This window comes from Rhagoletis zephyria, unplaced genomic scaffold (genome assembly GCF_001687245.7).
Source record: "Rhagoletis zephyria isolate East Lansing unplaced genomic scaffold, Rhagoletis_zephyria_1.1 Rzeph_scaffold_02334, whole genome shotgun sequence".
NCBI lineage: Eukaryota > Metazoa > Arthropoda > Insecta > Diptera > Tephritidae > Rhagoletis > Rhagoletis zephyria.
The window spans coordinates 106-27,982 of NW_016159418.1; the positions used below are offsets into that span (position 1 = coordinate 106).

At 32.1% G+C, this 27,877-nt stretch overlaps 1 protein-coding gene across 1 annotated transcript in view; it reads left to right on the plus strand.

Moving 5' to 3' along the window:
• Positions 1-814: 814 nt before the first annotated feature.
• Positions 815-27,877, plus strand: part of LOC108366602 (probable myosin light chain kinase DDB_G0271550) — a 47,554-nt gene continuing 20,491 nt past the window's right edge. Inside the window, exon 1 of the mRNA XM_017621051.1 lies at positions 815-1,375. Within this exon, the coding sequence (XP_017476540.1) occupies positions 1,281-1,375 (95 nt within the window). The 5' untranslated portion in view covers positions 815-1,280. The remainder of the gene's footprint in view (positions 1,376-27,877) is intronic.

Here is a 27,877-nt window from a genome sequence, read left to right on the forward strand (position 1 = left end):
TCTTGGTTGTGCACCAAGAGCCACTCCGTATCATAAATAACTCGTCCCTAAAAAACTTGTATGTAGCTAACTGAAAAATCAAGACATTAATGTAAAGTTTTTATATGCCAAAGATGTTGATTGCAAATGCAGTTGCTGACTTCATTTTAATTCATATTTATGTATCGCACGTTTACTAATATAGAGATGTAATTCAAAGTTTACGTTTTTGGAGATTTCAACATACAATTAATAAGCTTGATAAGGAGAATATGCTCAGCGTAACAGATGAGTAAACTTTCCAATAATGGCCAATATATATATCATTCCAATTGGTATATCAATTGTAGGAACTGATCAAACTTTGAAAATTGAAATTTTGTGTCTTGTCTTGCGAGCGACATCGGCTTGGTCCATAAATATATGTGGGAAAGTGCGAAAATTTTAATAAAAGTTCTCATACGCGTACCAAAAACTTTGTTTTGTTGTGTAATCGCGCAGAGATAAAAAGTAAAAGGAAACGTACATACATACATAAATAAGTATGTATGTTCGATATAACACAAATTTAAAAGCACTACGGGAACGCCCTCGTTATTAAATCACGCAAAATGAATAATCATTAAAAATAATTCCAAAGTAAAGTGTTATATCAAGTTTACATGATCTCTTTTATCTTATTTCCCTGCTATTCTAGCGTTAACATCCATTAAAAATAGTGCATAGGTACATAAGTATCATAAATGCTAAGTCGTTATAAAAAATGTTAAAAATAAATAAATAAAACTGCCATAACGGAATCCAAGTAATTATCACCAAAGTTCNCACTACGGGAACGCCCTCGTTATTAAATCACGCAAAATGAATAATCATTAAAAATAATTCCAAAGTAAAGTGTTATATCAAGTTTACATGATCTCTTTTATCTTATTTCCCTGCTATTCTAGCGTTAACATCCATTAAAAATAGTGCATAGGTACATAAGTATCATAAATGCTAAGTCGTTATAAAAAATGTTAAAAATAAATAAATAAAACTGCCATAACGGAATCCAAGTAATTATCACCAAAGTTCAACACAACTCGTCTACTGACAACGCTTAATGGCAATTTAGTTCTACTTGGCATTGGCAAACCAGTTGATGGTGTTGAACACCATTATTCAGACGCTATTCTTCACTGCTTTTTGTGGTTGCAAATTATTGCACTAAACTACATAATATTAAAATACAAAACAAGTGCGCGACGCAGTGATTTCCTGTTGTACTTTTAAATTTGACCGTCAAAATTCCGCCAGAACCAATGGCTAAGGACGAAGAAGAGGACGATATCTTGCCCGACAAGGATGCGGCCAAAGGCTTTTATGCAAAATATGAACCCAAGGAAATATTGGGAAGGTAAGGATATATTGTTCACTTTTTATAAATGTTTACACAATGAAAGCGTTTTCCTATTTATTTGTTTACCCTGGAAAAATTGCAAACTTTAGCTCCACTGGCGGATAATGAGCTTAAAACAAAATAGATACATACATACATACAGTATTGGCCAATACAATAGCACCCCCATTCCAAAGTGATATTGTTTGCTAGCCGAAGTTGTTGCGGGTTTCCTCCATATAAAAATAAATTATGTTTATTCGTTATATGGGAGTGAATGCGACAAAAAAAAGAAGAATTGTGAAAAATCCATTAATTTTTTAATGCATTAATTGTACTTAACCAACTAATGTTAATGTAAAAAATTAATGCATTCATTTTTGAAAATTAATGCAAATAAAAATTTTAATGCATTAATGCTGAAAAATATAATGCCAATGAAAATTATTTTCATTAAATTATCCAATCTAATGCTATTGAAAAAATTTTAATGCATAATGATTTTGTTCGTTTGCATTACTAAAACCATTCAATTTACTTTCTAGTGAAATATGAATAACCTCTTTTGGAAGGACTTCGTTACTAATAGTTTTTTCAGCTTCATTCTATTATGTTTATTTGAAGAAAAAGTCTTGTAAACATTTTTAGATGTTTTATGAAAACAAAAGCCATGTGCGTGTGCTTTTGTAGATTTTTATGTTGATTTGTGGTTACGGTGACCATCCGTCCTGTATTATACGGGACAGTCCTCTTTTTTCATCAATTGTCCTGGTAATTTATTTATTTCATACGGGACGCAAAAAGTTCTGTATTTCTTTTAATGTCCCGTATTTGTCCCGTATTCGGTATTTTGGCGCCCTAGCAGCTCATAAAAATGACATGCCTATGAACTAGTAGTTTTTATTTTTAAATCTGGACGTTTGTGGTTCGAATCGAGGAGCACATATGTAGATGGTTTCTGAAGTTATAATTTTTCGTATAAAATTTGTAATTGGATATGGATCAAATTAAACGTTAATGATTATTGTTCAAGTTTCTAAAAGAAATTGCCCTTGTATTAGCTTTTCAAAGGTTTTTTCAACGCATTTCACGTTGAATATTCTGTATGGAACAAAGCATATTGAACAGGTAGCAGAAGTAGAACAGCTGATCTTACTTTTGTCGAGAATCTCGGCTTTAAATTGTCATTTTTCTTTACGTTTTACTCTAAAATTGGCGAAATCCGAGTCGTGCTTCTAAAGTAATCGCATATTTTCACTATGTTTCCCTGTCTGGGAATGTTTGTAACAGATTTTGATATGGAAAATATTCTACAAATGTGTGATGCTAGAACTGAATATTTATGTGCTGCTTTCATAAAATATTGAAAAATATATGCAAAATAATGATACGGTTTCAGGGCTAATAAATCTAGGATCATTGAAAAAGGGATTAGAATCCTCCAGCTTTTATGGAAAAATTGGCAAATTAATTTTTTGTCCCGTATTCGGCTGCCCTAAATATGGTCACCGTATTTATGGTGCATACCGATTATATTATGAACCAGAAACGGACAGATAGCCAATTTAGCAGCCATGTCCAGGACTGGAGACCTATTCTAATCTAAATCATTCAATAAACCGTTTTAGTTCCATTCGAAAATGTGTTACCTATTTGACTACAAATGCGATTGAATTTAACATAGTGAAAACCAACCTTAACTTCTTTTTTGACCTCAAAATTCTACCCTCTACGTCAACAAAGAATTTTATTTCAAAATAAAATTAGTTATTGGGTTTTTAATGCTTGTTACACTTTTAATGCAATAAATTATTGCAATAGCATTCATTTAAAAAATTTTAANTTTTTTTGACCTCAAAATTCTACCCTCTACGTCAACAAAGAATTTTATTTCAAAATAAAATTAGTTATTGGGTTTTTAATGCTTGTTATACTTTTAATGCAATAAATTATTGCAATAGCATTCATTTAAAAAATTTTAATGTCAATGCAAAAAAAAATCATTACCATTATTTCTTCGGGATTAATGCATTTAAATTTTCAATTACATTAAATTTCAAAAATTAATGCATTAATTTTTTACATTAACATTAAAATGCTATGCATTAAATAATTAATGCATTTTTCACAACTCTGATTTTTAGCCACTTGAAACTTGCACATGTTTAGACTGAAGTGTAATGGGCTATAAAACTGTGTACTCAAAAAAAATTCCAGCAATTCTGAGAAAAAGTTTGAAATTTAGGTGAACATTTTTTGAATTTTTTCGTAGAATTTTAAAAAGTTTCAAACTTGAGTTTGTATGAATTTTGTTAGAAAATGAACTGTGTTTTAATTGAAAATTCCTAATAATAAAAAAATTAACAAGAGTGGCAAACAATATCACTTTGAAATGCTGAAACAATACCAAGTAGAAAAAATTTCAACAATTAGCTGCAAAATTACCTGCTTACATATAAAAAAAACTGCATGATGCTTAGTAATCTTTAAAGTTTATGATAAAAAATATAGAACACTTTAACAGCTCTAAAAATCGAAAATATTTATGAAAATGTCACTTTATAGAGCTCTTTAAATCTATTTTAGTTTTTTTTTTTGAATGAGGCCATATGCCAGTAATTTTCCAAACGATATGCGTGTGTATGGTTAATTGGCTAAAATCGGCTTTTAATGAAATTCTCACAAATATGTATAGCTTGCATTAAATAAGTGTTGTGAATATATATGCATTAGTATATACATACATGCATACTTAGATATGCATACCGGTTGTGAAGTTTCAATCAATCAGTTCGCATATTTACCTATAAATATTTATACATACGTATAGATTTAGTACATACATACATACATACATGTATGTATATGCTTGGACCTTTGGCGTATAAATTAAGTATTTGAAAAAATCTCAATCGCGCTCCTAATAAAAAGCAGCTGGTTAATTCCTTTATATAGAATCGTTTAGGTTGCACGAGTTGCTTGCAGTTTGATTTGGTATAAAGTAGAAAAAAATTTAAAATGTATTAATTAAAAATATTACCACATGTCGTCGTTTAAAGTACAAAACCGCGTATCAACAAAACGCAAAAGCGCGTATAAAGATAATGCAAAACCGCGTATGTGAGGTTGCTTAAATTATTATCTAGAGAGTAAAAGCACTCATTTTTCAAAATGGTTCTCTTTTTTATAAAGCAATCGCATTTTTGGCTAGTATATTTCAGGACGAATGGATAAAGCTGGAGCCAAGAGCTTGTGTGAGCAAATCCAATTTTTGGCAAAAAATGTCAGTTACGCAGTTTTGCAGAACGACGATACGCGGTTTTGTACTTTAAACGACGATATGTATGTATGTATGTATGTAAATTCAACAAACTTTAACAATTATTTCCAAAAAAGTTAAACTTTTTATTTACATTTTTTTTTTTAATTTTGGGCATGCAGTTTTATAGCCCACTAAATTTTAGTATAATAAAGTGCTAAACACTTTCTTTCATATAAAAGAAATTGTCGAGCATTTTATATGGAAGAAAATACTCAACACCGTCAGCCAACAAAATATTAGAAATCAACGAGATTTTGTGGCGACTTGAAACTTGCGCTTTATCTTACTAAAATTTGATGGGCTATACAACTGCATACCTAAAATTTTTCTAACAATTTTGAACAAAAAGTTTAAAGTTTTTGGGTGTCATTGTTAGAGTTTGTTGAGTTTTTATAATTTTTATACGAAGTTTGACATGTGTATTTATGTGATACCAGAACTGGTCAAAATTTCACTTCACTTAATCAGCTGACTACAACTGTATGTATATGTAGTATGTATAGCACGTATAATATATGTGTATGTCCGTTATAATTGTGGAAAATCATATCAAAACCTATATGAAGTTGGCAGGACTACTTTTTCCCAAAGTAAAAATTCATATCGGATAATTTGCCGTTAATTATCCGTGAAAAGAACTGAACAACTTCTGAAAACCAATTAAGGAAACCAGTTAAACCCAAACTATCTGATAATTTGCCGTAAATTACCCGTTCTTTATCCGTGGGACTAAAAATTGTGTCGAAAACCAGCTGAACCCAAACATGAAAAGAATAATTTTGCCGCAGACATATTTTAAAAAATATCGAGTGCTCTGCTTACTTCTGTGGAAGTGCAGGCGATATTTTTTTTTTAAATATGTCAGCGGCAAAATTATTCTTTTCCACGGAAGTTAGCAGAGCACGCGATATTTGTTAAAATATGTCCGCGGCAAAATTATTCTTTTCACGGATAATTAACGCAAAATATCAGGAATGTTCCTCTTTTCCTGAACACTCAGGTGCTACTGTCTGAATGCTCAAGTTTGTAGCCCTTTTAACTGTTTTTACTTATTTCCTTTTAACAATAAGATAGTAAAAATTGAGCGAAAATAGCAACAACAAAAACAAAAATAAACAAAAATTAAAAATTTGAAATGAATACGGTTTGAAAATAAACCATTCATGCACCTATTAGTGCACTAATATATTATATATGCATGCATATATATATACATACATATGTACGATCCACGAAAACAGCGTTGCGAAAATATTTAATACTTTTCAATAGAAAAGAATGCGCTCAAACGTAAGCAGCACACGTAAGCGTGCAGGTCGGTTACAGTCAGTCGGTCAGATAGCCATTCAACCAGTTAGCCAGTCAAGTGAGCAGTTAAAGGTAGAGCACATATCCAATGCTGCTGCTGCAACAAACCATCGGCGACATGAAATGCAGCCGTACAGAGCACAAACCAAGCAAGGGAGGTGTGTCCAACCACAGCCACAGCGACAATGAATGTATAAAATGTGGTTGCCAGCGCCAATGTGGCGGCAGCGGTTAGGCTTGGAAAAAAAGTAAATAAATTTCTATAAATTGCAAGCTGTAATGCATTTTTACATATATGTATGAATGTTTATACATATGCATGTATATATGTATGTGTGTACATATGTATGTACTTTTTGAAAAGAGGTGTGTAATGCCACACAAATTAAAAGTAGTTCACCTGCTTACGAACCGGTCGATCATTGCATGAGCAGATTGGTACTCACAAACAAATTTGCCACGTGACAAAATCGAAAAAGCATACATCTCACCACACTTACAAACAAATATATATCTGTGGTCATAAGCAATAACCGCCTAAGTCGAAAAACCTGAATTCGAGAAAAAAAAACGTTTTAAACATTTGGATTGTAATGTTAACGTTATGGGGAAGCCAACATATGTTCGTCTATAACTTTTTAAATAGCCTAGTTGGCGAGATGGGGATTTCACATACACATGGAATAGTAGTTGCAGAATACGATATCATATAAAAATTCAATTCTTTCTTAAGTCGACTTAGGGGCTTATTGCTTATGACCGCAGATATGTATATGCACATACATTCATACAAACAATTTTAAATATCGATGTTCAACCAGTTTTTACCCTCCCTAACGAATTGAAGATCTGGCTTTCTTTGACTTTAACAAGGCGATGTCCTAGGCATCAGTCAATTATCCGACTCAGCATTTGATTTCAACTACTTAAAAATGCATTTGGCTTAAAGCCCTTCAAAGTCAGTATGTTTCTTTTGCAGATGTTTTTTTTTTTATGCTGAAATAGTTAATTACCCACAGTTTTATGATTTTTCAACTAATATTGAATTATTTGAGGCTGCTAGGTGATTATACATCAATTTGAAACTAGTTACTAGATACATACATATGTAAGTAGAAATAAACTTATTTTTCTGAGGTAATTGGTTGAGCTAAGCCGTACTGGGTTGCTACTTACAAGACGTACACACAAACGTAAGCATGTACATATCGAGCCCTAACCGCCAAAATAACGTAAGCGACATTTTTTTGCAAAATTTTATTTTTTGGATCCGAAATATTCCTAGAGCATCTAGATGCATTTCGGCAGCAACAAGAAAATTTTGAAAAAATGTCGCTTAATCGTTATTTTGGCGGTTATGGTTCGGCGGATATGTTTGTGGCCCACCAACCGAGCCCCTTGTTTCTCGAAAATGCTTATGTATTGGCGTTTGTAGTACATATGCATGCTATGTATGTACATATGTATCAATCAACACCTGTATATACCAAGTGCATAACGTTTTCGACATACTATGTACATATAGAATTTTTTTCTAGCAAGCACCCAAAGCCACCAGACAGCTAACAAATAAAATACGTAGGGAAAGCGGGAGGGGTGTGCTTAAAAAAAATAAAAACAATAAACAAAGCTTCGAACTTGTTTCATAAGCCAAATGATTTTTTTGTTTTGTTGTTGGCAAGTGTTTGAGCAGCGGCAACGATAGCTAGCGAGTACCGGCCCCTCTAATTTGTTGTCATGAAATCGGATGGTTGTGGAGTTGGGGGCAAAAGCTTAGTGTAAATATTCATACCATTGTATATTTTTCTGTGTCTCATATTGTTATGGCTCTCTGAAAATTGCAATGACAAGCTAAAATAAGTACTTATGTATATACGCTCAATACTAGCTACAAATAAGGACAATTCACAGGGTATTCACATCTTCCTGGGGGCCAATGTTGGTTCTTAAATAGATAACCCGATAACCAGCAAGGTGTGAATGGCCCAATTGCTTTGCAAATTATTGTAAATTTTATCAAACTTAAAAAAATATTCAGTACGTTGAGCCCTCTACATAGATGCTCTAATGGGGAAAAAGCATCAGGCAAGGCTTACAAAATATACAACACGATAATTTTCAACAATATTATTTTATTTATTTATTTGTAAAAATGCACAAATCGAGAGAATGCAAAAGCTTCAGAATATCACTATGCACACAATACTGTTATTGTAAATATTATTATTGTAAATACAAGTAATCAAATTAATATTACTAAACAAATACAATCGATCGGAATTAGTCAGAAGTTCGCAGTACATATGAAAATCCAAAACTTTCAGTAGCATCCAAAATGTATGACAGTGTTATACCACCTTAATGTCAACTTGTCTAAAAATAATTTTTAAATAATAAAATTAGACCCACAGCAACGAGGAGCGATAACAGCTCGCACGTGTGCTCTAAACAGTTCTGCGTCAGTATACATAAAAAAATAAAAAGTTTGAAGTACAATCGACACACCAAATCTGCTAGACAATGGTCGTGCGTAGCCGTAGATTAAAAATATAATAATTAAAAAGAACTATATACATATAGTAGACATATTTATGTGCATATGTATGTACATGAGAACATTCGCAAACAAAAATATATATATTTTCTTATTTCTGAAAAGGTCAAATGTCATCACTAGAATTTCAATTGCTGACGTAAATTTTTGCGCACAGCCCTTTGCGCCATTCCTAAGCTACATATTTATTCGTTAATTTACTTAATATGCTTTTTTAATTTCATTATTTCAGTGAACTTTTTTTCTATTTGTAAAATATGTACATTTCTATTTATATTTTTATTGGACTATATTTTTTCAAATTTTAGTAGATAAGACAAGTTGCTTACCAGTTTTATCTCAATATTTTTAGCTTTTATGGGTCGGCGGCGCGCGCACTTTTTTTTTATAAAAAACTTACATTTGTTTGACTACTTGTTGATTAATTGTTGATAAATTGATGCATGGAAAGTTACGTTCGAATTTATCTTTTTCTTTTTGTTATTGCTCTTGTGATTAGTTGCGCTAAATATGTAGATCAGACAAAAGCAAGTAAAAAAAAAAAAAAAATTGTCGATTATGTCAATAATGAGCGCACGCCTGAATCGTATTGGTTTTATTGTTTGACGTTGTAATTTTTTCTATTGCTATGCAAAATATTAATTGCATACAGGGTAACCTAAATTTCAATTTATAGAGTTTTTTCTCTGATCAAAGCTTCCGGAGCGTTGAGAAATTTCGAAAATCTCNTTTTCAATTTTTTCTCTGATCAAAGCTTCCGGAGCGTTGAGAAATTTCGAAAATCTCAGCAAGCTCGTGGAATAGATCTTTTAGGAGCAACATCACATAATTTCGCCTTCATGCGATTTCGACGCAAAAAATATGCGTTCTAAGCCAATCTTACTTAATTCACGCCAATAAAGCTTATCAACCTGTAAGATATTTATCAAAAGTTCTTTGATTATTTGCCTCTTCTTCTTATTTGGTCCAAACCGTCCGTCGGTTATATAGAGGTTGTGCAAGTTTCCGAACTTTTATGGAACTGTTTTTACAAAATATACTTTCGAGTTTCCACAGTAATATTTTTAATGGCGGTATTCCCTTCAACAAAAAAATGCTTGGAAAGTTTCGAAGCTTTGACTGCGGTACCAAAATTTCTATGAAAAAGACTCGAACTACAAGTTACCCACAGTTTCATGTTTAAAGAAATATCCTGAATACATTTCGGTTCACTCTTTTGACAACAAAGTAGTTAAGCAAGATTTTACATTATTTATTTTTTATTTATTCTTTGTTGAAAATAAACGTTTTCTCACCCTATACAGTACGTATACAGTGCATAATAAATAATTCTTCATTCCTTTTAGCACTTTCTTGGCATTGAAAGCATGAGTTCACTTATTACCACGTTTTTTGTTCAAATACATATGTATTTATGTCAAAGTAGTCACATGCCATGGCGGACTTGTGAAAGTAAAAAAGCTAAGTAAAAATAAAACATAATAAAACAAAAATTAAACAGTGTATAGTAATTAAAGTTTTTTTGTTATTTGTGTATACGTAATAAGTGAGTCATTTATGCACACGATTACTTAAAATTTTTCCATGGAGTGACTTTTAAAGACAATTTTTATGACTGGTATGCAGTTTTATGTATAAATGTGTGCAGTGTTGTACACAATTTAAACATTTTAATTTCTTTAACTGAACATTAAAAAAATATAATAATACTAAATACTATTTTACTTTTTTATTATTTGAAATCGGCTTCAACCGCAACAAAAACTATATAAATAAAATTTTAAGATTTTGTGCAAAACTTTGAAAAATATATCAACTTTTAGGTAGCTAGGACTTAAAGTCGACTTTTGGCAATTTCTTTTTGTGACGTTTCTCCATACAAAAAAAATAAAAAATTTTCGAACACTCTTTGCATAGAAGAAAATGCGTGGCAAAAATTGCCAAAAATCAACGATAAGTCCTAATTACTTAAAACTGCAACAAAACTGCATAGTCAAAAAATTATAAAAATTAGGTTAAAAAGTTAAAAATTTTATTCAACATTTGTCAAAATTCGAACTTTTATAAATGATCTACAAAGCTTGAAATTTTCATTCACATGGATTTTTAGATAGTAAGCTATATTTTCATAAAAAAAATAATAAGCATTTTTTAAACAAGGAAACGAAGCCAAAACTTACTACAATGTCTTCCCTATTTACATTACCGTACATACATACCAGACATCTGCAGCGGGTGCATGATTTTCGTGTATACTCGATCATTTAACAAAACCCGCTTTGCATCGTTCTCTGTATACGAGCAGAAGTATTGTTCGTTATCGACTGAGCTCAAGACGAACATGTTGGCCACAACACCCGATTGCTTTTCATACATACTTGATTGGGTTCGGGTGCTTTGCAGCTCAATATACCCGGGTGTTCGAGTTTCAACCCGAGTGTGCACAAAATTTTCTTGATTGGCTTATGACGTTTTTGTTTCTACAAAAAATGTTGCCTTCTCATCGCGGTGCTCTTAGTTTTTGTGCGTAGAGGGTAAAGAGAAGGTTGAATTTTTCGGTAGTTTGTTTAAGTGTACATTTAACCATTTCTTATATTTTTGCTCATACAAAATGCGGCATCACGACGCCTACATCCATTTAGGTATAAATGTGTGTAGATCGGCAATGCCCAAGCCCTATACACTCGGTGCACATTTATTTTTTGTAAAAGTACTTATGTACCTACATAGTTTTAGGCTGTGTTCTAATATATACACACACAGCTTTCCACGCGAAACTATACGAAATAGATGCAAAAACATTTTTGTCTACTTCGCTTCTAATTTTTTCATTGCGTATGCACAAGCACAAAGCAACAACATTTTCGTATGCTTTGTGGGAACATATTGGCGCCAGTTACCTTCAGCGTAAATTTCTTTGTTGTCCTGCATTTTATCGCAATGTTCGGGTGTCCGTTTCATTGTTACACAAATTTTCGGGTTAGCTGCGGGTGTCCGAGTGTGGTGTTCGCTTGTGCTCAATTTATAGCGAGGGTGATCGAACAGACTCGTTCGTAACCAAAGCAGCTGTCGGGTATGCATCTCGATCGAACACATAGTAGCCGAGTGTGGCGTTCGCTTGTGCTTGATTTTTAGTGAGTGTGATCAAAAAGGCTCGATCATACTCAAAGCTGTTCTCTGATACATACATATACGTATAGTAGGGCTAAGGCCGCATGTCCGGATATCCGTTCATGTTTGAACGCATTCGTGAAATTTTTTTTCCAAATTACTGAATCTACTGCAAAATAAATAACACGACCCAACAAAATTCTAACAACTGCATCGGCACAACCAGTGACCACTGGTTCTTATATGATTTTTTCCGTAGAATCAGAAATTATTCAGTTGACTCTGGGTTTTGAGATATCTGAGATTTAAAAAGTCAAAAAATGGATTTTTTTTGTATTTCTGTAGAAAGATACAGACGTGGAACGCAATTATAGAACAGTAAAAAATTATAGCTGAAGTATTGACCTCTTAGCTTCAGATGTAAACAATTAGTATGCTTAAACACAAGGTTTTTAAATATGTTTTAAAAATAGCAATTATATTTTTGTTTTTGAATTTTTTAATGAATTTGATTAAGGTTTCGTATTAGTTCTGTTTTATAAACTCGGTTTACCTGTCCGATGCTTCGAGAATTGGTGAATAACACAGGCCGACATTTTTCAGACCCTGGGACTAGCTTATACTTTTCTAAAGGTTTTCGTTGCACTGAATCTAAATCCAAAATCAGTTTTGCTCGATTGGCTCAGGTTTTCGAGATATTTTAGCCCAAACTAAACTAAATTATAATTGGATAATGTATGTAAGTACATACATATGTTGAAATTTTTTACCTTCAGTTTACACACTCCAGTATACTCATTCGAATAAGTTTAAATACTACCTTTTATCATATATATCTGGGCACGACTTTTATGTTTTCGTTGTTAGTATTAGAAACGTATGTTGAAGGCTTATAAGCACCTACAGTAGGGCAGGTTAGAGGTGCGTACTACCGTTCCATAAGACCGCGGTTGGATCCCTGGTCCGAGCAATATCTAAATTAGAAAACGTTTTTTCTAACATCAGTCGCCCCTGAGGAATTTGGTGATAAAAATAAATTGACCTTAATACGAATTAAAGGGTTATTTTTTTAAATTGTGCTTTCGAATATATTTTCATAGTCAAATTTTTGAATTTCTCTTTTGTACCATAAAAAACTAAAAATTATTACATATGTTGCCAAAATCTCAACGAAATAAGCTTTCAAACTAAGGAAAGTAATAACAGACTTTTTTTGCGACCCAGCCTTAAGTATGCACCACTAACTGTGGTGACCTCCTTTCCCCACGTGCAGCGGAAAAGCTTCTGGGAGAGCACATGTGCGTCCTCCTAATTTACGTAAATACAATAACATATTTTGATTGTGTTTAATTTTCCATTTCAAATGTAATTGATCAAAGATCTGGCGAGGGGCTCGTCTGCCGTCTGTTCGATTGAACGAAAGTCTTTGACGTCATTTATGTAAAATGGAAATAAAACAAAAGCGATGTATCTACATTAGGGTGGTCCAAAAACAGTAAAGTCGGAATTGTTATGCTCTCACCCCCTATATCGAAAAAAAGTATACCCCTATTTTTTTATTTTGAAATCTAAAAATATTTAGAGGTAGCTCAAAGCGGTCAAAGTTTTCCATGTATTTTTATATGGGGAAAATAAATTTTTTCGTAGATATGGTATAGAATTCTTGAAAGTCAATATTTTTCGATCGGAAAACCCTGTTTTTCTGCAGGAGACTGTCAGTAATAATACCCAATTGTTTATTTAACCATTTTTTAAAACTAACGATTTTTTATTGGTCGCCCCATTGCACTTTTCGGGGTTTCTGTGGGTTTTTGGCGGACCTATAAATTATAGTTGCAATCAAAAAATGGTTAAATAAACAATTGGGTATTATTATTGGGAATCTCCTGCAGATAAACAAAGTTTTCTGGTAGAAAAATATTGATTTTTAACTATTCTATACCATTTCTACGAAAAGTAGTTTTTTTTCCAAAAAATAAGGGTATATTCTTTTCCGGCATAGAACAGTCCTAGGTGGTAGAGCATAAAAATTCCGACTTTACTTTTCACATGCATTTTTGGGCCACCCTAATCTATACAAATGCATACCTACATATTTAGTACGTGCAAAGAAAAAATATGAAAGTGGACGCATAAAAATAAATTTGTGTATCGCTGGCTTATAATGAAAAGTTTGCTAATTTCATTTTTACAAATTTTACAGGATATGAAATAAACCTCTTATTGCCATTTTCTTCAAATATTTCGCAAAAGTTTGAATACAACATTTTACATGTTTAAAAGAAGGCAAAACCCAACACGAGTCAAAAGGAGTCGATCTTTATTAAAAGATTTCGTATTATTTTAGCCTTGTAGAATTTTCGCTGCCCCTTTTGGACCTAGTAAATTTGCATGATTCAATAATAAAAGGTTTGCTCAGAAAACAGTTTTCTCGCTCCCTCTTGACAAATTCGGCTCCCTCAGCAAGGCACTTTGTGTGGGTTCGTGTGTGTGTGCAAAGATTTTGTAAGGGAGTTAAGGGAGTGTCAAAACTCTAATGTCACTAATGACCTTTAATTATCATGGTAAATTGCTTTTCTTTGAATATAAACGAGAAAAAATAAAACAAGTACATTTGCTTCCTATATCAAAATATTTATGACTTTGCTTACAAGAATGTCTGAGCTTTGACTTTAAGTGACTACGTTGGAACAGTCATTTTTAGTTTTATTTTGGAGTAAAATTATGTGTAGGGAAAACAAAAAAGAATGTGTGGATATTAGAAAAGGCATTCAGTTTTGAAATTCAATTCAATTCAAAAATTTTTACTAAATTTCTTTTTTAACCAAATGTTTTTTAGAAAACCACTTCGTAAATCAAAACTATGGGAAAATTTTAGCGATACATTTGGTTTTTTTTTGGCCACTCTTCTTACAGCACCCTTTACTTTCCTTTTCAATAGTCAGTGTCCATTTCAGTTTTCCATAATACCGCGCTTTGCTCAAATTTCGCAACAGTTGTTGTGTTCGTTAAACCTATTCGTATTTCATTCGCTGAAAACGGACATCGAAAGCGTCATTTCCTTTTCGCGAATAAGTCAAAAACCTCTTAGCACAAAATCCATCTAAAGTTACTTGAGCAACGAGTGTGCGAAATGCTAAAACAAGTTCAATGCATTAGTCAGAAGCCGCGGCCAACAACAATACCAATCAAAGCAGGCAAGTGGAATCTGCCAAATTTTTGGTCTTAACGAATTCGATACGAAAGCAAATAGCACAACAACATTAAAAAGTATCGAGAAAACAGAAAAAAAGAGCTAAACAAGTGGCAATTCAACAAATCAAAAGTGTTTGCGGTGCCGTGAGAAGCCGCTCGAGTGTGCGCTCACAACCGATCGGTCACCCGCGTTGCAACGTGCCTTCTACGGCATAGGTACTACAACAAAAGGCAATTTGCTGGTAGTGCTGATGCTTTGTGCCACTTGCAGCAGTTATAAACAAAATTTTACAACAGCAGCGTCTTCGACGTTTTTAAAGTGTCAAGGAACTTTCATAGTTTGTAATGTACGACTCTTTTTTTCATACAAAATATGGTTGGGTCAGCAGTTTCACACTTTTTTATTGCGATGTTTTTATTTACTTTTTTTTTGATAAAACCTTTTTTTGTTTTGTTTCAATTTCTCCGAAACGATATTTAAGTCTGGTTGACGATGACATTTATATAAGCGCGAAAATATTAAGAATGATGACGCTATCTGCTGTCCAATTTATTTGTGTATTTATTTTAATTTTTTTTGCATTACTATAAATAAAACTACGCATTTCGAATGGTTCGTAAACCCTTTGGCATTTCCGCAATTGTGTTGTGTATACATTTTCCATTTTTTTTTTTGTTTTTCAAATTGCTCAACAAAGCATGGCCCGTTTTTTTTTTGTGAACGCCCTCACAGTAGTCCGCCTTGGGTGTGAATATTTTTAATAATTTGTGTTGAGCTCAGGAAATTGGATGTTATACATTACACTGACTACGTCTTCGTTACCTGTAAATAAAAGGGGTTTTTTTTTTTATTGTAAAGAAATTGGATCTACATACCTTTCTTATGTACTTACTCATCATTATTGCGAAACCATTGCCTGATTCAACTCTATTAAATATTTTTGTTTTTGGTAAAATAAAAACGTTCTCAGATTGCTTAATTAATATTTATAATAATTTAAGTAATGCATTTAATAGCCATTTTGACCAAACAAAGCACTGTACTAGTAAATATAGTTTAAAAATAATTGCATAACATTTTGTGCCAAAGAAAATCTGCGAATTAGTTTTTTTTTTCCGAACTTTATTTAAATTTCGGATTGTACTTTAATCTCGAATACTACTTGTGAATCCTCGTGATAAATGCATTGAAAAATTACACTTACTCACTTGAATCCTCTGTTGCTAGAACATACACAAAAAAGTCAGGTCTGGATTTCTCTGCATTACATGTCAACTAACTTTAACTAACTACTTTTGGACATAAAATATCAATAAAACACTTTAATTTTTTATTCTTTTTATTATTTTTTTTTAAATTTAATCTATGTTCAACATTGCATATTTGTTTACTTGTTTACATATTCCGCATTAGCTGGTCCTATATTTGTCCTGAATTCGAAAAATAATTTGTGAAGTGCAGAAAAAAATGGTTTCAAAGTAGTTTTTGAATGAGGATTTTTAAATAGAAATTTGACCAACTATAAGTTGGTTTTTTTTTAACAATTAATAAATATTGGTCTAACTAGGTAGGACCCCTTATTTAACATTTAAAAGTCCTAAAATTATAATTTCCACAAGTAAAGAAATAAACAAGTTAATTATACACATATTTTTTTAATTTTCTTTTATTTTAATTAAAAAAAAACATTTAATGTAAGAACTATATGTACATATCGTCGTTTAAAGTACAAAACCGCGTATCGTCATTCTGCAAAACCGCGTAACTGACATTGGCTGTCAAAAATTGGATTTGCTCACACGAGCTCTTGGCTCAATCCTTATCCATTCGTCCTGAAATACACTAGCCAGAAATGCGATTGCTTTATAAACAAGAGAACCATTTTGAAAAATGAGTGTTTTTACTCTTTAGAAAATAATTTCTACAACTTCACATACGCGGTTTTGCATTATTTTGATACGCGGTTCTGCATTTTGTTGATACGCGGTTTTGCACTTTAAACGACGATATGTTTAAACATAAGTGACTCAAACAACTGTCCGCACCGTTACATAACGTCCCGTTTCTGCCTTAACCTCGTATATGCAATAGAGGTATTTTAGAGAGTGTAAGAAAAAATGCTTAATTTCTTCCCCTAGGATACAATAAACGCATTTTTTACTTAATATTTCTGGTTCCACTAACAGTAGTGAGCAACTTCATTAAATCGTTGTTCTAATTTCAAATAGTGTGACAGCTGTTATAAGTGGTAATATTAGATTTACCAAAAATTGTAGATACGTGGGAAGGTAGAAGGAGAAGGTGCATTTGTAATGATTTTGCCAATGAAAATAACTGCTTACAATTAAGTGGTCCCACTTAGAGTGCAAAGAATCTTACTTCAGTGGTTACAAAAGATCGAAGTCAATTTAAATCTAAATAAACGCAAATTTTAAAAGAAATAGAAACTTAGATTAAAATACAATATGCTTATTTATTTACCAGCTTAGGTGCTCAGGCTTTAAACAAAAGTCGACACTCGCCAAGTTCTTCAAGTTTTTTTGGCTGGTTTCAAAAGTTTTAGGCCACTTATCCAAAACTTCGTTGCAATCTGCGCTCTCCTTGCTGAGCGACAACTTTAAAGTGCTGATAATGAAATTGTCGAATTCTTCAGTACATTGTTCCGTATTGTTTTCTTCATTGTGAGGAATATTATTCTGCGGCACTTTTTTGCCCTTGCGACAGTTCACGTATTTATAGAATAGTTTTCTATTTTGATCTTTTTTCCAGTCCGGAGAATATAGTAGCATTCCTGAAAATTTTAAAATTCGTTTTATCGAGTAGTAATGGCCCATGTTTATAATCACAGTAAAGTTAACTTAATTTATTTGATATTCTTACATAACATAAAATCTCCTTTGTATCTACTTCACTGAAAAAATGGAGAAAATTTCATTTACCAACGAATGAAAATCACTGAGTTTAAGAGAAATGTTTCCATAACATATTTCTTCGATTAAAATAGCTATTATTTCGTCCCTGTTGATGTTGTCGAATTTTTGTACCACGTTCGGTATTTGATAACAAGGTGAATAAATTTTGTAGAAAATCAAAAGCTATATATAATTACGGAAATAACTTTGGCAAAAAAAATGCTGCTATGCACTTCTGAGCATTAAAAACGCCCACAATAACACTTCGAATTTTTACCTTTTTCAAGATTTGCTACTTGAAGTATTAGAAGTTGTTCGACGATTAAGCCACTTTCCATTTCTATACAAAACTTTAAAATATCACCTTTTGAATTCACAACCGAACTTCACGCGTCAAAAATTTTTCGCAAATGAAGCTTCTTGTCATGCAGAAATGTAAATCAGTAAGCCAGGAACCGTTATTCATGTGTACGTTTTGTTGCTAGATACAATTGAAGAGAGTAAGATGTACCGCAAAACCACTTTGATTCAACAATGTTGCGATTTCAAATCAACCATAACAGTGTTGAAGTAAAAATGATTTTTAGTTATTTTGCAGAAAATCTAAACAATGTTGATTTGAAATTATATCTAGTTAGATCGACTATTGAATTGTTAAATCAACCCTAAAATTGTTATTTTGTCATTTTTAAATGTTGAATAAAAGAGGCTTTCTTTAACTTTGCACAGTTGTACAAATGATGGTGATCGGAGTTATTTTAACATTTCAGTTTTTCTCTCAGTGTATAGTGAAGAGTTGCTAAGTCCACTTTTTGTGAAAGGTTCTGATTCGTATGGAGTTTTGCTTTGCATTAAACATGCAGAATGTTGTTTTCAGAGCCTTGTAAAATACTATAAGCCGTTTTTTCCTCTCCTGTAAAATTTGTAAAAATCGAACTTTTCAGTCTAAGCTAACGATATGTGTTAATATAGAAAATTGAGCCTGCGGAGATGTGGATCCATTGTTTACAGGCCTATCACAGATTCCGATTGAACTCCCGTCGTGAAAAAATCTCCCTTCACGAATTCTGAAAAAAATGCTATCATCAATTCCGACGTATTCATAGTTAGTGCTGCCTTTGGTTTTTGTTTGCTTTTATGTTTTGGTTTCATAATTCTTAATCAAAATAAAATCACTCGAAATCAGTTACACCAACTTCACGAATATCGAATTTTCGAGAGAATTTCGTGATCACGACAGAATTCATGATAGGCTTGATAATTGTATTTGAACTTCAAGCCAGGTTTTGTAAAGCGAAAAAAATCCACAATGAGAACAGCGTTATCAGGCAACTTTCGCGTGACATGACTTGAACCGTGACATTCCGTCGTTGTGTACCCACTGAGCTAAGTTTACTTATTATCATTGTCAATGTTGCCCATTAATTTTTTCGTTAGACTGAAGAAGTTTATATACTGTAATCCGAGCTAATGTGACTCCAACTGAGCGTGTTCAAGTATTATTGGCCTTTATTTGAAAAGTNTATTATCATTGTCAATGTTGCCCATTAATTTTTTCGTTAGACTGAAGAAGTTTATATACTGTAATCCGAGCTAATCTTACCAGTTGCCGGTAAAATGAGCTTTGAACTTGATACATGGCCGGGCTTACCCGACGGTTTTCTGTGGTTTAGATTTTCGTAGTCTACTTAATTTTCAGTGACTCCAACTGAGCGTGTTCAAGTATTATTGGCCTTTATTTGAAAAGTTGCCTTTGCTGTAGCGTCTACTTAGGCCTGCCTATATTTGGCCAATCCCTCAATCGTTGTCGTCAAGCGTAGTTTTCCGACGAAGTGAAAGGAAGACAACTGTAAGTTGAGCGAATCGAAGAGGGCATATGAAGAGTAGGTTAGTATCATGCGGGGTCGAGTCTGGATAAGTAAGAGTTTAATCTGCTACAATGTTAAAAATGTAGTAAATAGTACCAGAGTAACGCCTGTCTCGCGAGGTAGCTGAATCTCTTCTTGGCAGCCAGTTCGTGCTAGTCTTATCGAATCTACATAGAGGTCTAATGCTTTGGAGGTTTCTTCGCTCATGCGTCCCTCCAAATTACCACCGTAATTTAAAATCTACATTTTATTATAAGAATACATAGTTGAGGCTCTGCTACTGTAGTAATTAATCTGCGATTTGAACACTTCTTTATTCTGCATGCAAACCCGTGTACAACTCTCCAAATTTGTAAATTGAGCGTAAGGCGTACTAAATTTAGATTTTAGTCAGCTTATTCTAAGTGAAAAAGTAAATTTATAGCAATAAAAGAAAAAAATGCAATTGCGTTAGATCATTGTGGTTGCGAAAAGAAAAAACGAATCATGATCAAAATAAATTAAATTAGATGCAAATTGTTAAAAATTGTCTAACAAAAAGCAAGTACTTAACGCCGCCACTTAGAGTTTTGATTATTTTTGGCTACCCACACGCGTAACGATCTTAATTGGGATTGCATATGAACGAATGGGATGTACTCGTATGTGGCCGACGTCATATCGCAACATCACACGTGCCTATTTAATACGTATCAGTAAACATATCACTTAATACCGACATCAACAGATAAGTACTATGTATATAATTTTTCGTACAAGAAACGTTGTTTGCATTTATGGACATATACAATAGAGGTATTCACCAAATTGAGCAAGAGACCTGGCACTCGAGCAAAAGAGCTGATTAGCTTAAAGCAAAGAAAGTTGTCAAAGTGGCTGCTTGAGCTAATCATCTCTTTTGCCCGAGTGACAGATCATTTGCTCAATTGAGTGAATATACCTCCTAATGTGGTTGGCATTGCCAGTGTGTTCACTTTTCAGAACCGGCGTTGGCGGCTATGTACCGGTTTCTGCAGCTGCGAAAATATTTTTAATGTACAATACAATCATATGCATTAAGTTTACTTTTATGTATGTGTATACATATTTATATATAAATATTTACTATATGTGTCTTAGCATTATGTGTAGCAGGTTGGCTGATGTTTAATAAATTTGAACTTTTTGACCCAAGTCAAATAAACAAACAAATAGTTAATTGCCTTTAGTGCTTAGAAATGATAAAAAAAAANTTGGCATTGCCAGTGTGTTCACTTTTCAGAACCGGCGTTGGCGGCTATGTGCCGGTTTCTGCAGCTGCGAAAATATTTTTAATGTACAATACAATCATATGCATTAAGTTTACTTTTATGTATGTGTATACATATTTATATATAAATATTTACTATATGTGTCTTAGCATTATGTGTAGCAGGTTGGCTGATGTTTAATAAATTTGAACTTTTTGACCCAAGTCAAATAAACAAACAAATAGTTAATTGCCTTTAGTGCTTAGAAATGATAAAAAAAAAACAAAACGTAGTGTAGCTGGAAAAGAGTACATCATATGTACTTACAAATATATATCGACGGTGCTTTGGCAAAACCTCGTATCTCAGAGATCACTGATGTAAAAAAAAAAAAAAAATCTCTTTTAATAACTTTTTCATCCGAATATTTATTAAAGATAAAGCACTTTCAGTTAATTAAAAATAAAATATATATTTTAAAGGCGTATCTTGAACTAATTTAATGGGATACGATTTCTGATACGAGGGTTCCAAAATACGGTCGATATGTACATATATTTGTATGTACAGTCAGTGCCAAATGTAAGTGTCCACCTTGTTCTAATACAATATTCACACTTATTTTAATGACAATTTCGTTCATTATTTATGAAAATATAGATTATTCTATAACATATACCATATAAATCAAAGTTTCACACTTTATATAAAGTTCACAAAAATTGAAACAATTTTCAGCAAAATTTCAAAATTTTTATTCAGAATTTCTAGAAAATTTNTAGCATTATGTGTAGCAGGTTGGCTGATGTTTAATAAATTTGAACTTTTTGACCCAAGTCAAATAAACAAACAAATAGTTAATTGCCTTTAGTGCTTAGAAATGATAAAAAAAAAACAAAACGTAGTATAGCTGGAAAAGAGTACATCATATGTACTTACAAATATATATCGACGGTGCTTTGGCAAAACCTCGTATCTCAGAGATCACTGATGTAAAGAAAAAAAAAAAATCTCTTTTAATAACTTTTTCATCCGAATATTTATTAAAGATAAAGCACTTTCAGTTAATTAAAAATAAAATATATATTTTAAAGGCGTATCTTGAACTAATTTAATGGGATACGATTTCTGATACGAGGGTTCCAAAATACGGTCGATATGTACATATATTTGTATGTACAGTCAGTGCCAAATGTAAGTGTCCACCTTGTTCTAATACAATATTCACACTTATTTTAATGACAATTTCGTTCATTATTTATGAAAATATAGATTATTCTATAACATATACCATATAAATCAAAGTTTCACACTTTATATAAAGTTCACAAAAATTGAAACAATTTTCAGCAAAATTTCAAAATTTTTATTCAGAATTTCTAGAAAATTTTCGAGTATGCAGTTTTGTAGCCCGTTCATTTTTAGTAAAACAAAGTGCCAGTTTCAAGTCGCTAAAAATTGCCGTCGATTTTTAGATTTTTTTTTGTGGAGGGTATNAACAATTTTCAGCAAAATTTCAAAATTTTTATTCAGAATTTCTAGAAAATTTCAAGTCGCTAAAAATTGCCGTCGATTTTTAGAATTTTTTTTGTGGAGGGTATTGCGCGTTTTCTTCCATATAACGCGTGATCAAAATCTATTTTTGATGAACACCCCTAATATTTCGCTATACATACAAGTGTGTTTGTTTGTACATATGTATCTGCATCTTTTTACATATTTTTACATATATATGTATGTAAANGTATTCACACTTATTTTAATGACAATTTCGTTCATTATTTATGAAAATATAGATTATTCTTTAACATATACCATATAAATCAAAGTTTCACACTTTATATAAAGTTCACAAAAATTGAAACAATTTTCAGCAAAATTTCAAAATTTTTATTCAGAATTTCTAGAAAATTTTCGAGTATGCAGTTTTGTAGCCCGTTCATTTTTAGTAAAACAAAGTGCCAGTTTCAAGTCGCTAAAAATTGCCGTCGATTTTTAGAATTTTTTTTGTGGAGGGTATTGCGCGTTTTCTTCCATATAACGCGTGATCAAAATCTATTTTTGATGAACACCCCTAATATTTCGCTATACATACAAGTGTGTTTGTTTGTACATATGTATCTGCATCTTTTTACATATTTTTACATATATATGTATGTAAATATACTGCTGTCGTCCGCTTTCAAAATGTGGGCCAACCGCAATTAAGAAAATAGGCGATTTACATTTTTAAATTTTAAACTAATTTCATAGTTGCCCAGATTTTAATAACTTTAATTTAAAAAAAAATATATGATTTTTAAATTAAATAATTTTACTTAATTTTTTAGCCCTTGAATTTTTTAATGCTTTTTTACTCTTCTGTAGCTGTATGTAAGTCATCTGTTAAAATAACTTATACATACATACATCTCTTGTCATCAGAGCGCCTTAGGGTAGGCTTTAAATTTTGTGAAAAACTTCTACGGTTTCTGCTGTGTGAAGTGAAATGCATTCAATTTACCACCAAAGGGTATCTCATTTCAAGATAATGTCCTGTTTACAAAGCCATATTTTTATTTACAAAGTTTTGAATCATTATTTGTAATACCATTTGATAACAGGTTTCACGAAATGAGCCATGTGATTAGAGCGCTTACATTGACTTATGAACAAAGAAGGTAACTACGTGATGCCTAACTGCATCTACAATTAAATGTAAATATGTATGTACATAGTATATCTATGTACGTATTTTCACTTACACACTGACACGCACCTTGTGCATTCACCAATCACACGGCCATCACACGATCTTTTGTTGGAACAATAAGTACACAAAAAAAAAAAACATAAAAAATACAAACAATTTATGCACTACTAAAAATTTTATTTGCAGAAGTAATTTTAGTGAAATAATTGCAACNGTATTTTCACTTACACACTCACACGCACCTTGTGCATTCACCAATCACACGGCCATCACACGATCTTTTGTTGGAACAATAAGTACACAAAAAAAAACATAAAAAATACAAACAATTTATGCACTACTAAAAATTTTATTTGCAGAAGTAATTTTAGTGAAATAATTGCAACGCAATAAACGCTGTGCTATTCCGGAAAAACAAGGTCTTACTTTTCTCTCTTTGCAACTCCATACATTTGTATGTACTTCTGTTTACCATTTTGCGCTAATAGTTTCGCGGGTGTCTTAAATCAACAGCCGTAAGCCCAAATCAACAAACAATAAATGCAATTGTAAACTACATATTTAGAATAGACTTTTGCTTGCATTAGTTGGGAATGATATCTACTTAGAAGGTTATATAAACCTAAGTTGGAACTTTCGCGGGCAACCTAATGTTACATCGTCTGCGTCATCCATTAAAACCCTTTTTGAGAATTGCAAAATAGGGGCATAATTAATTAGACCAACCCTTTACTGGTATATGTAAATGTTATATAGTTTTTGTTATAACTTTACGACACTCACATATTAACAAGATTTGACCATTTATCTTAATATTTTTTAATTTTAATTTTTTTTTATTTGTTTATATAAATACTATTCTTTAACAAAAACCATACAAATCCAAGTTTCAATCTTTGTGCAACATTTAAAACTTTTTAATTCATTTTTTTTAGAAATATTTTGAGTATGCAGTTTTTTATCCCATTCAATTTTAGTATAATAAAGTGCAAGTTTAAAGTAGCTGGGAATTACCATTGATTTTTGTGCAATTGTTTTGTAGCGTGACGTCACAGTAGCTGACCCAGAATACATTTTTGCGAATTTCTCGAAAACCGAGTGTGCACTGAAATTAATTTTGGTGGCCCTAAAAAACACCTAAAATGCACCTAATTCCTGAACAATATTTACCAGCGTTCGAGGAAATTTAGTGGGTGGGTCAGCTAGCGTGACCTTACGCTGGCTGACCCATATATTTTTTCTCGGAAGCCGAGTGTGCACTGAAATTAATTTTGGCATCCCTAAATAACACCTAAATAGCACCTAATTCTTGCGTAATTTTTATAATTTTTTGGAGGAGTGGGCCAGCTAGCGTGAAGGGCATTCGTAATGTCTTAAAGTCTTAAAATTTTTCAACTTAAAATAACGGTTAATATTATAATTATAACCTTTGAATGTACGAGGTTTTGCAGAACCACGATGCTCGGTTTTGCACTTTAAACGACGGTATGAATATATATACATATGTATATATGTATGTATGTACATAATTTCGGTTTATTGCTTATAATCCAAAGGGTATCAATATACAACTACTAGACACATATTAGTGTATCTATAATTGCTAAGTTCTGCTAAAATAATATTCTCTGCCCTGTACTACCCTTAATTATGCACGAAAATGTATACTTACGAGTATGTACGTTTGCGTGTGATTGTGCATTCTCTATATCTTTATTTAACTTTGTATTTAGCTTTGAATTGTTATTAGAGTGCAATCGTTTCTCCTTCTATTCCTTTGCCCGCCCGCCTTTAATTAAATGCTATAAAAAAGGTATAAAGGTAACATTGCGAGATTAGTTGCTGATAAAAAGAATTTACTGATTTGACATGTATGCTCGTAGATGTCACTGAGTGAGCGACACAGTTCCACCGCTCGCTAGAGTGTCCGTACATTAGCCAGCAGTCAATTATTCGCCGCCCACATCTTTTCTGCTATTACTTCCATCCCATGCGTTTGGAACGTGGTCTGCGACAAATATGTTTAATAGATACTTGAGTGCTACAAACATATTCATGTATACATACCTTTGTTTGTACCTACATACATACAGTTGTCCACAAAATAATAAGGAGTGCAATATTTTGAATATTAAATAAATATTAAATAAACAAAATAGGTACTGAAATAGCGTGTTAAAATGCCGCGTACCTATTTATTTTTCCACCACTATTGTACATATCCGAACAAAATATTTGGCCAATCAACCAATAGGTCTGAACTTTTATTTTATATTTACACATTATACATATACAGTTGTCCACAAAATAATAGCAGTGCGATATTTTAACCAGTTTTTGCTACTTGTTTTTTGTTTATTTAATGTTCATTATTTTTTTATAAAAGTCTAGCTTTGTGTACAACAAACACCATATAAATTCAGATTTCACACTTTGTACAAAAATTATAAAAATTTCGTATATTTTCACTCACTAAAAAATGCCGTTGATTTTTGAGAATCTTTTTTGGTTGAAAGTGTTTCAAGTTTTTCCTACACAAAGTATATTCGACAATTTTCTTTTATATGGAGGACATTGCCAGCGGAAAAAGTTGCCAAAAATCAACGCAATTTTTTAGCAGCTTGAAACTTACACTTCATTATACTATATACAATTGTATCCCAAACTTTTTTCTAAAGATTCGTATTAAAAATTTTGAAATTTGGGGGAAAATTTGTGAAATTTTTATAATTCTTGTACAAAGTTTGAAATCTGAATTTATATGGTGTCTGTTGTATAACCAGCTAGATTTTATAAAAAAGCAATAAACATTAATAAAACAATAAGATAAGTAGCAAAAACTGGTCAAAATATCGCGCTGCTATTATTTTGTGGACAACTGTATATGTATAATGTGTAAATACATATAAAACAAAAGTTCATACTTATTGGTTGATTGCCCAAATATTTTGTTCGGATATGTACAACAGTGGTGGAAAAATAAATAGATACGCGGCATTTTAACACGCCTTTTCAGTATCTATTTAGTTTATTTAATATTTATTACTCTTTTTATAAAAGTACATAGCTCAACATCTAACGAACACCATATGAATCCAAATTTCAAACATTGTCCAAAAATGATGAAAATTCTTGAAAGTTTCATCTAAATTGTAAACTTTTTAATTAGAATTTCTAGAAATTTAGTATGCCCACTATATATATACATATATAATAAACATATATATACATTATATATACATATATAATAAAGTTTTAATTTGCCTAAAAATCACGGCAATTTTTTCACGAATTTTCTTCCATACAAAATATGTTGCGTAATACCCTCAGCAAAAAATTATCAAAAATCATCGCAACTTTTTAGCAGCTAAAACCTGCACTGCTGTGGCTGAATAGTTAGAGGTGCATTCTACCGCTCCGTAGGACCTGGCTTCGATCCCTGTTCCGGGCAAGTCTTAATTATAAAGTTTTTTCTAACAGCGGTCGCCCCTCGGCAGGCAATGACGAACATCCGAATGTATTCCTGCCTTGAAAAAGCTTCTCATAAAATCCAGTTGCCGTTCGGAGGCACAATGTTTCAATTTTGGATGAATTTGGTTTCTTTTTAGATGATGAGCTATGTAATTTTATAAAAAAATAATAAACAAAAGAAGAATATCAAAAACTTGTCAAAATTTCACGTCCCTATTTATTCTTCCACCATCATATCTAAGTATATTTTTTTATGTTTGTTTGTCCAATGGATCTCGGAGAAAATGCCGCATCACACACAAACGCAAAAAACTTATTTGACCTTGAACCGAACTTGTGCAAACATGCATATGCACATACATTTGTATGTGTTTTACCTGAAAACATACATAAGTACATGCACATTTAAATAGGTATATAAGTGTGTTTCTGCGTATCAAACAATTGCGAATATTTGCTGGTCACAGCCGGTGTTTCGCACCGCTTCCTTGACTACTACATATGTATGTATGTAGGTGCTGGTTATTACAAAAGTGGCATTTCTTCTTTTAGTTGTTGTTATTTTTTTTTTTTTAATTTAGCCCAGCCATCGCGTAGATTTTGCATTTTGAGAATGGTTTAATATACATGCTATATACATACATATGTACATACACTTGTCCACTAAATAAAAGGAATGCGATATGTTGTACAGTTTGGAAATTTGTCTTTTGTTTATTTAATGTTTATTGTTTTTTTTCAAAAAGTCTAGCTGTCTATACAACAAAAATCATATAAATTCAGATTTCAAATTGCACATAAATTATAAAAATTGTGCAAATTTTGACCAAAATTTCAAACTTTGTAATCAGAATCTT